The sequence below is a fragment of the Conger conger genome, chromosome 10 (assembly GCF_963514075.1).
Source record: "Conger conger chromosome 10, fConCon1.1, whole genome shotgun sequence".
Lineage (NCBI taxonomy): Eukaryota > Metazoa > Chordata > Actinopteri > Anguilliformes > Congridae > Conger > Conger conger.
This window is the reverse complement of record NC_083769.1, coordinates 28,260,083-28,270,318: the sequence shown is the minus strand read 5'-3', so window position 1 is coordinate 28,270,318 and position 10,236 is coordinate 28,260,083. Positions and strand designations below refer to the sequence as shown.

Genomic DNA, 10,236 nt, shown 5'->3' with positions numbered 1-10,236 from the left:
TGGGTTAATAAATAATATTTATAAATAATTGTTTATATGGTGCCTTTTATTTCATGATGCCAAAGCACTTTACAGTGCACTGGAGAATTGCACCAGTAATTGTAGCAGCCGCCTGGGTGAAGCAGAGCAGCCATTTTGCACCAGACTGCCAAACATACTTCAGCTGAGGTCAAGATGGAGATTTATTAAGCCAATTAAGCAAGAATTAGATGGTCAGGCTGAGAGAACCCAGGACACTCTAATGACCATAGTGCATGAGGACCTCATGTTTGGTGCACCTGAGTTAAAAGGGAAATGCATCAGCTCAGTTTCCTGTGATAAAGACACACATGGTGGTACAAATCATGGATTTGCATGAGGAAGTACTGGAGCTGTGACATATCTGTCTCCATGGTGAACAGGGTAGGGAGTGGTATCGATAGGGGGAGTGTAAAAAAAGAGTGTAAAAGAAGGAAGGAGTCATATAGGACAGACATGTTGAAAGTTGAATTAAGTGAGGGACATGACAGGGACAACAGACATATCATGAAAAGCACAACAAATAATGTATTTTACCAGAATTGAACCAATTAAGATCTTATAGGACGGTATTAGATTGGCACGTGAGTACTGAACCTTTCTCAAGTTGCATTGCTGCTTGGAAGTGCAGCAAGGGGTCGTATGATCGAGGAAAGCAAAGTAAGGAAAGTAAAAGTAAGGAAAGAAAAAAGAAAGATAGATTGAGTGAGGCAGTGAAAGATTCCAGGATGAGCCTTAGGGTTTACAGCGACCTGATCTCCAGTCGGGATAATGCGCTCCTATTCAGTCTGCTTGGACCCAAGTGCTCGGTGAGTCAAAGCTCCAGTCTACCTGCCCTCAGCATCATCATATTGTATGACATCATATTCTCATTGTATTTTACAGAATTCTGTGCAAATCAGTGCCAAACTGAATTACTTTAACAGTCACTTAACATAAAGCGAATTTTTCTGCAGGAAAGGAACCAACCAAATGGCATTTTAAATAAATTTAAGATAAATTTAAGGTTTGCTGTTTATCCATTGATCAGCTTTTTAATTCTGTAAGAGTGGATAACAAATAGGATATTTTGTGGTTTTGATGCAGAGGTAAAAATAGCTGGTTAGAAGCAATGACAGATGTGATTCAAATAGTGCACAGTGCTTTCATATTCTATTGTATCATTCTATTGTTTATTTTCTAATATATCAAGATCTGAATGTTGTTTTGGTGTTTTTTTAATATGCATGTAATATTGTGCCCCATGCCTTTAATTTATTTTATTTTGACTTAAGGGATTGTAGTAAACAGCAGTGATGCCAAGACAAAAAATGCATATCCAAATCAGGTATTCACTAGACACAATGGCGCTTCTATCTCACTCTGCATAGTGCTGCACACTGCAGCTGAGAGCATTTATTCCCAGATTAATGTTCCATGCATCAAGTTTCATATACACTAAACCAGTTTTCAATATGTATGTCCAAGAAAGTTCTAAGAAAGTTCCAGTCCAAGTTGAAAAAAAAATGTAATTGCTCAGCCTTATTCTAAGAGCATAATATGTCCCATTCTCTCCCTACTTTATTTGTTAAATAATAAATCATAAAAACTGGGGGAAGAGAAAGGCTTCACAGCCCTGCATGTAAATGCAGGACTGTACATTGCCTTTGTGAACCGGCGCAGACAACACAAAACTCTTTTGTGTTCAAACTTCAGTGACGTTTGAAGCACTAATACCGCTGATGACTCATCTCCCAATGTTTCCATCCAATCTCCCAAACATTCTTCTCTCGCAGAAAGATCATAATGTCACTTCCTGTTCATAGAAATCACAAACAAATATGACAGTAGTGTTGTTTTCCTTGAAATAGAAGATAACAAATTATACAAAACACACGAGTCCTAAAACAAACACTGGATATTTTAGGGTATACATTGTTAATGACATCTAGTTTTGTTGAGTGTATTACTAAAAGCATATTGCTAACCAATTAAAGCAGAGAACAGTTACAGTGAGGTAACAGTCTTTGTATTCCTAGCCTTGCTTTCACCGGCCTATTATCACATCATACAGCGTAGCGCACCAGGCTGTGTTCCAGCTCCATTACTTAATGCAAATGAAGACTGAATGGAACCTCTGAGCCTGCAGTTTGGCACTGTAAAAGTAATTGAATGCTTCTGCTTAAATCAGGCCTGTTTGAGTATGGGTCTTATTTAGAATAGGCCTAATGCTGCTGCTCTCCTTTCAGCACAGCATTTTCCATGTCCTCTGCTTGTTTCATAACTACATGCACCTGGATAGATTAAAGGGCAATTTCACATGGCAAATAAGTCTTAAAGCTAACAGATATTTATCCACCTGACGATTAGTTTTACACCCAGATATAATTATGTATCTATAATTGAAATCTAAATCTTAAATAATACTGTACAATGCAACTGTACCACTAATATAGAGTCTTATATGTTTATAACAAACTACAGCTGTATGAATAGCTGCTAATTTACTCCTTAGACTCTTATTTACTGGTTTAAAAAAAGAATACATTTCTATATTTTACGGTACATAACAGGTAAGTCCTCAGTCCTGAGTTTGGACTGATATAATTTTTAAAGGACTTAGTTTAGGACAGGAAAACCAGATACCCATACCAGACTATTATGGCTGATGTGATGATGTATTGGATGATAGCTGTGTCGAACTTCATTAGCAGTCTAACAAAGTAAAATCTTTGCTAGGCTTTCTTGACAATTTGGTCTGTGTGGGTATTCCATTTCAGGGAACTGCTTAGGTACGTGCCCCAGAAACCCTTCCCTCCTGAAAAAAACAGCTGAAGCTCCATACTCAGCATGGTTTGACCAGCTCAAGCTATGTTTTGAAAGCGCTGGTCAAGCTGGATTTTACACCATGGGTGTGTGTATTGCAGGTCATGGCGTCAGCAGTGGCTCAGGTGTATGTGGGGTCCATGGAGCCCAGGGGTCATGAGGCTACCTGGAGGTGTGCAGCCAGTGGTGTGGTCTGCCTGGTGAATGACCAATCACTGCACTCTTACTATCTGCGTCTCTACAGTGTCAAGGTGAGTGTAATGGTCTGTCTGTACGTCAGTGGTCATATGAATACATTTCCAATCTCCAATGTCATTTTACATACTCCCAATGTTTTCTTTTTACTTACATATGTGCTTTCTTCTACGAAGTATATGCTACCAGCCACTACTTCTACCTATTAAATGTTTTGCCAAAGACATCTACAGTGGGAGCAATAATTATTTGATCCCTTGCTGATTTTGTAGGTTTGCCCACTTTACAAAGAATGGAACTGTGTAGAATTTTAATCATAGGTACATTTTAACATTGAGAGACAGAATATCACAAAATAATCCACAATAACAACGTCATATAAATTTTATAAAATGTATTATCGTATCAACTCTCATTAAGCTCAACTCATTACCCAAAACACCTGTGTCAACTCATTACATCGTTATGTAGCTGTATAAATGACACCTGTCCACACAATCAATCAGATTCCAACGTTTCCACCATGGCCAAGACAAAGGAGCTGTCTAAGGACATCAGGGACAAAATTGTAGACCTGCACAAGGCTAGGATGGGCTACAAGAAAATAAGCAAGCAGCTTGGTGAGAAGTTAACAACTGTTGGAGCAATTATTAGAAAATGGAAGAAACACAAAGTCACCGCCAATCTTCCTCGGTCTGGGTCTCCACGCAAGATCTCGCCTCGTGGGATATCAATGATCATGAGAAAGGTCAGGGATTAGCCCAGTGCTACACAGGAGGAGCTTGTTAATGACCTGAAGGCAGTTGGGACCACAGTCACGAAGAGAACCATCAGTAACACACTACACCGTGAAGGATTAAAATCCTGCTGCGCGTGCAAGGGTCCTCTGCTGAAGAAGGCACATGTGCAAGCCTGTCTGAAGTTTGCCAAAGAACACCTGGATGATCCAGAAGAGGCTTGGGAGAAGGTGATGTGGTCAGATGAGACCAAAATAGAGCTATTTGGCATCCAAATATATTTTCCTCCAAATTGCCGTGTTTGGAGGAAGAGAAATGCTGAGTACAACCCCAGGAACACCATCCCCACTGTGAAGCATGGAGGTGGAAAACTTATGCTTTGGGGGTGTTTCTCAGCTAAGGGGACAGGACGACGTCACCGTATCGAGGGGAGGATGAATGGGGGCATGTACCAGGAAATTTTGGGCAACAACCTCCTTCCCTGAGTGAGAGCACTGAAAATGGGTCATGGATGGGTCTTCCAACATGACAATGACCCAAAACATACGGCCAAGGCAACAAAGGAGTGGCTCAAAAAGAAGCATATTAAGGTCCTGGAGTGGCCTAGCCAGTCTCCAGACCTAAATCCCATCGAAAATCTGTGAAGGGAGCTGAAGCTTCGAGTTGCCAAGCAACAGCCTCGGAACCTTAAAGATTTGGAGAGGATCTGCAAAGAGGAGTGGACCAAAATCCCTCCCAAGATCTGTGCAAACCTGGTGAAAAACTACAATAAACGTCTGACCTCTGTGCTTGCCAACAAAGGTTTCTCCACCAAGAATTAAGTCATATTGTTCTATGGATCAAATACTTATTTCATGTGAAAATATGATATTAAATTTATAAATATCTCAATGTTAAAATGTGTTAAAATTTTACACAGTTCCATTCTTTGTAAGTGGGCAAGCCTACAAAATCAGCAAGGGATCAAATAATTATTGCTCCCACTATGTGTAGGGTTTACTAATGGTTGTTGTGTTCATTTTATCTTTTGAAGCAGTGTGTATTATGTTTATAAATCATCTGCCTCCCCTATTTTCTCTCCTATTTCTCTCCAGAGAGCAAAGTTGCTATGGGAACAGGAGCTCTACATCCCCTTCAGATACTCTGCACCCCGCCCCTTCTTCCACACCTTCCCTGCAGATGTAAGGGCACACCTCCATTATTCCCCCCTTCTCTCAGGAGACCGCAGAACACTACTTTCAGCCTGGATCTGGAGCCTCCAAGATTTGTGCCACATGAGATACCCAATACTGCCCACACTGTGAAGATTAAGCATTCGAGCATGTTTGCCATAACATTACACTAACACTTTACAGTATTTGCTGTTGACTGCTGTTGAGGATAAACATGGTTTTTGCTTTGTGCCTGTAGGATTTTCAGGCAGGCCTGAACTTTGCAGATGAAGCGGAGGCAGAAGAATTTCTCTCTGCAGTCAGGACACACATCAAAAGTGCTCGGGACGAGGGTAGAAAATCATTCAGTGGTTTGCATGAAAACACTCAAGGCAGGAGAACTATTGTGAAGACTATTAGTTACCCTCTTCTCAATCATTAATATTCATGAGATTGTTTGCCTCAGTGCAGTCTCTTGTATACTCTGTTCTAGACTCTTCAGCAGAGATGACCCATGACCACACCCTGGAGCCCTTTTCGGAACAGGTCGCCCGGTCAATGTCGAACAAATCTGAGAGCAAGTGAGGAACTCAGACAAAGGAGCATCCATTTGGTTGTGTAGATGGTTCCCCCTAGTGGGTGGGGATAGCATGCACTTGTGGTTTGCTCTGCTCAAACTGTTTTGAGATTCTACCATAGACCAGATTCAAAATGGTGCTGAAATAAAGTAAACTACTAGAATCTTGTGCTGCCTTAAGGCTAGAGCTTATAAGAGCAGGAAATGTCTCAAAGTAATTCCATTCATGCATAACATGGTTAGCAATCCACCATGTTTGAGCAATAGATTCAGATGTTACAATTCCAAACTAAATGTCACACACATGCACTTTGAATTTTGGTTGTTTTCCATGTTACTGTATGGTACTTTACACTGTCAGTTATGTTCACAGCCTCAACTATTCCAACAACAACCCAGAGAAAAGCTTTAATGTGAGTGTAAAATAATATATGATCTCTGGAAGATTATCATTTTATGACCATGTTATTATAAACTTATTACTTCAAAAGGAAAACCTTTATCACATCCAGACATGCACTGTCCTTTAAAAATGCCAATAACTAAGGTGATTCGTCTGTCAACCTTTTTTCACATTTCAACTCTTATCAAGATAGTTTTCCATAGAGAACAGCTATGCTCCTAACATGCCATTCTTCTTTTAGTTTCCACCTTTGTGTGTGTGCAGGTGTTTGTGTGTCTGCGTGTATGTATGCATGAGGCTGTGTTTTTTTGCACACCTGTGTGTACGTGTGTGTGTGCGTATGTGCATTCATGTATATCTGGCATGTCTTTCTGTGCAGGGGAATACCCTTGGCCCGGCCCAACAGACGGTCATTGTGAAGGCCGGGATCAATGACACTGTTCTGAAGCGCATACACATCTCCAGAAACCCCCCCATGGCCGAGCACCAGGGTGGACTGAAGGCTGCGCAGAAGGGCTCCCAGTGTAAGCATATGCCCCTGTACAGGCCAGACCCCGCCCATGCACCCTGTCCTCACGTCCACTTCTCTGAATGCCATCTGTGTCCACTGCCACAGCCAGTATCTGTGGATCAGTTCAGTCTGTCTTAATGCATCCAGCCTGCCAGCATGTGTGCTGCTCTAGAGAGTCAGTGTTCAAAGAAGCTGTATGTGTGTTATCTCTGCCATGGACATCCACACACTTATACTGAATCCTCTAATTCCCTCAAGCACATCAACCTCAGAGTCCTCCTAAATGCAGACGTGCTGTTTCAAGCCTGGCCCTGACAAAAGGCCCACTGCCCCCCCTCCCTGCCCAGGCAAGGCTGCCTCCTGCAAGGGAGTCACAGTCTATGTCCCAAAACATCCGCAAAGAGGGGCCCTTCTCAGCCACACCCGTCGCCTACGACGCAATTCCCCCTCCACCCTCAATGCCCGCTCCCAGATTGCCAGCACTGTCCGCTGTAAATCGGTGAGGATCCCTGACTGTCAATAGCAGTCTGTCTAAAGATGCATTTATTTGCTAATAGTACAATTTAGTCTTTTGGTATTGGACCATTTCTGAGAGAAGCCTATTTGAGAAATAAAAAAATGGCACTCTCATTTAGTGTTTTTACTGTAACTGAGTCAAACAGGATGGAATCCATTTCCGAGATACCCAATCAGGAAATCTCGGAAAATCCGATTCACATTTTGATGTTGTAATACCAGGTGTGTGGATGTACTGCCAACACACCAGTTAAACTGGTTTGTAACTTTCCACCAAAATGTTGACTGATCAAGACCATAGATAAAAGAGCAGATGCAGATGTAGTGGGATGTGCTGCTACACTGCTATTCAGAGTGTCCGGTTTCTCAGAAATGGTCAAATAAGAATAGCAGCAAACATGGCCCCCAGGGGTGATAATTGGAATTACTTCTGTCCAAAAATAGCTTCTGAAGGAAAAGCAGGGTACATTATGTTCATCTGCAAATTATTATTTTTATTTTTATTTTTTTTGTACAGCAAGTGACTCCTGCCAGAGGATTCATCTAACCCTGCTAACTGCACTTGGGTAATGGGGAGCACATCTAAGATGGTGGGATGCATCTTTCTGGATTTCTGATTCTTTTGGATTTCTGATTCTTTGGGATATCTTGGGATGGGTGGTATTACCAAAAAGGTTTTTCCATACTTGGGTGCTACATTGACATAATGCTTCAATATGGTTAATAATGAAACAAAAGATAAAATATATATATATATTTTTTTTTATTAACATCGGTTTTTCAGTTTCTATATTGTAAAGTTCATTATTATTATTATATTACTATGTATTATATTACATAATCACACTGGGGCATATGATTTAAACGGTGAGAGCATATGCATGCAAATAAAGAGTAATTTAATTTATTCACAGCAGTGCATTTACCCATTGGTTGGTTTGTCCATTGTCCTGACCCATGAGCAGCAGCAAGAGGAACGGTCCCTTTCAACTGTGAACTATTACCAAAGCTGCCAGGCCACACTGCTCGGTGTCTGCTGGCTGCCCTACTGTCCTCTCCTAAAGGGGCCTGCCTCCTCTCCATCCAGTCTCTTCTTTATCCTTCATCAGTAGTGGAATGAGGTCCCCACTACAGTCAGGACAGCTGAGCCATTTCCTGTCTTCTGCTGAAGACTGAGAACACACTTTTTTAAACCGCTTCTTAGCTCTCCTAATGCTGGAACATTTGGCATGGGTATAGCCTTCTAGTCATACCTATTGGAAGATATGTTGGGCAGAATCTGTGTGTGCTGGCCAAATGGTCCCTTGATGGTCTCTTATTAGCATTCTAATAGAATAGCTACCGGGAGTGAGAGATCAGGATCTACTTGAGTCAACAAGACAGGCTTATTCAATCACAGCAGGATGGTCACTACTGCCTACTTGATAGGTGCCACATAATTGTCTATATCCTTCCATTATTATTATTATTATTATTATTATTATATTATTATTATTATTATTACTATTATTATTATTATTATTATTATTATTATTATTATTATTATTATTATTATATATTGTAAACTCTTGATCAAAGCTGGAAAAGCTTAAAAAATTAGTATAATTCGGGGTTCGGGGTTCAGTTCTGACTCTCCCATGCATCCTAATAATATGAGCATCTGTGTCTGTGAAAGGGTAGATGTTAAGATGGATGATAATAAAGAAGTGTCTCGTATTGATATAGAAATTGTGGGAGAGGTGGCATCTGAGTTTGTGGAACTGGTTTCCCACAATGGTTTCTTCATCACAAACAGTACATTTACGCTCATTACATCTCATATGCACTCTCTTCGTCTGCTGTTTGGCTGTGGCAATGTTTCATGAGAACAAGTTTTATTTGTTTTGTTTTTTTAACAGTGAATAACTTTTAAAAATAGCCTGGTATGTACTGCACATGGACAAATATGAATCACTGTATGTGTATATTATTCACCTCCATAGGGGTGGAGGGGGGTTGCTTGTGTCTTGGAGAAGCATCGCAATGGTCTGCTTCTGTATAAAATTCATACATTCAAATATATATGATTTCTTGGCATGATTAGATCACACATAGAGTAGGTGCAGTATTGCCAAAAAATAATTCCATAACCAACAGTAACATTTTCACTCCTTTACACAAATCACCTCCACCAATACATTCTTGTAAATGAATAAACTCACACCCCACTAGCGAATTGCCACTATGGACTACCTCAGCACCCCTCCATTTTCCACACAATTACCCTGCAACTGCATGGGCCATGTCCACTGTTCTGCTTTACATAAACGCCATTTGGCCTCACAAAACTCAAGGATTCAACGATTTACAGAAGAGCTAAGTGTCTAATCTGGTGAGAACAGATTAATTCAAAGTAAGACCTGCAGGTAAGATCTATTTTCATATTCCATTGTTACATGATCCCAAAGTAATAGCAGCATCTATAGCGTGCAAATAAAATAATAAACCCTGAGTTTGCAGATATCATCAATGAAACTGCTCCAGGCAACAAGTGACGAGTCCAACAAGTTTGATGAGGATTTGGGCATTGGGGCGTGGCCGTTGAGATCCTGAAGATATGATCCTGCCTGAGTCCACCACATTCCACACACTGCCAGTTCCTCATCCCTTAAAATATATTTGAGATTTTAAAGCTCTCCTTTTAAAGCAGTAATATTGATTTCCTTAACAAGGATAAATGAAGGTGTTAGCATCAGTAGCATTGCCAGCTGCTGACAGCATTGGTGTAATTTCAGAGAAAACTACAATGAGATGTCTGTTTGAGGTGACACGTTTCATGGTTGACCAAATTACTTCCAGGTCATTTCTACAATTATTTTAATCATATAAAATTTTTATTTAAATATTATTTATCTATTTAATTAAGATAAAAAACACTGATTTCAAATAATTAAATAAGATAAAAAACACTGATTTCAAATAATTATGTAGCTAAAAGTAAATTAATTCCTTAAATGTAACCTATTTCATCAAGTACAATTATATTTAAAAAATGCATATGCATAACAAATAATAAACAAATGACAATCTCAACTATTTACTGCTTTACACATCTGGAAGACAATAGACTCCACACTGTCCTCTCCACCAACCATTCCAACTTACAGGAAAAATGATAGCATTACTAAATTCGCCCAGCAGACAAGGTTTAACACCTGCAAAACGCCAGTGATATACAGTATGTATGTCCATGCCACCACTAGATCACCAGTGATATACAGTATGTACGTCCATGCCAGCACTACAGACCAGTGATATACAGTATGTATGTCCATGCCAGCACG

At 40.2% G+C, this 10,236-nt stretch overlaps 1 protein-coding gene across 1 annotated transcript; it reads left to right on the top strand.

The window, feature by feature from the left end:
• The first annotated feature begins 464 nt into the window (after nucleotides 1-464).
• On the top strand, nucleotides 465-8,276 carry si:dkey-197j19.6 (actin nucleation-promoting factor WASL). The gene is made up of 9 exons (XM_061258646.1): nucleotides 465-827; nucleotides 2,925-3,074; nucleotides 4,850-4,936; nucleotides 5,166-5,259; nucleotides 5,400-5,487; nucleotides 5,857-5,896; nucleotides 6,266-6,410; nucleotides 6,656-6,896; nucleotides 7,431-8,276. Exons 1-9 carry the CDS (start codon nucleotides 747-749, stop codon nucleotides 7,435-7,437), a joined length of 933 nt encoding a protein of 310 aa, XP_061114630.1. The 5' UTR covers nucleotides 465-746; the 3' UTR covers nucleotides 7,438-8,276.
• The last annotated feature ends 1,960 nt before the right edge of the window (nucleotides 8,277-10,236 follow it).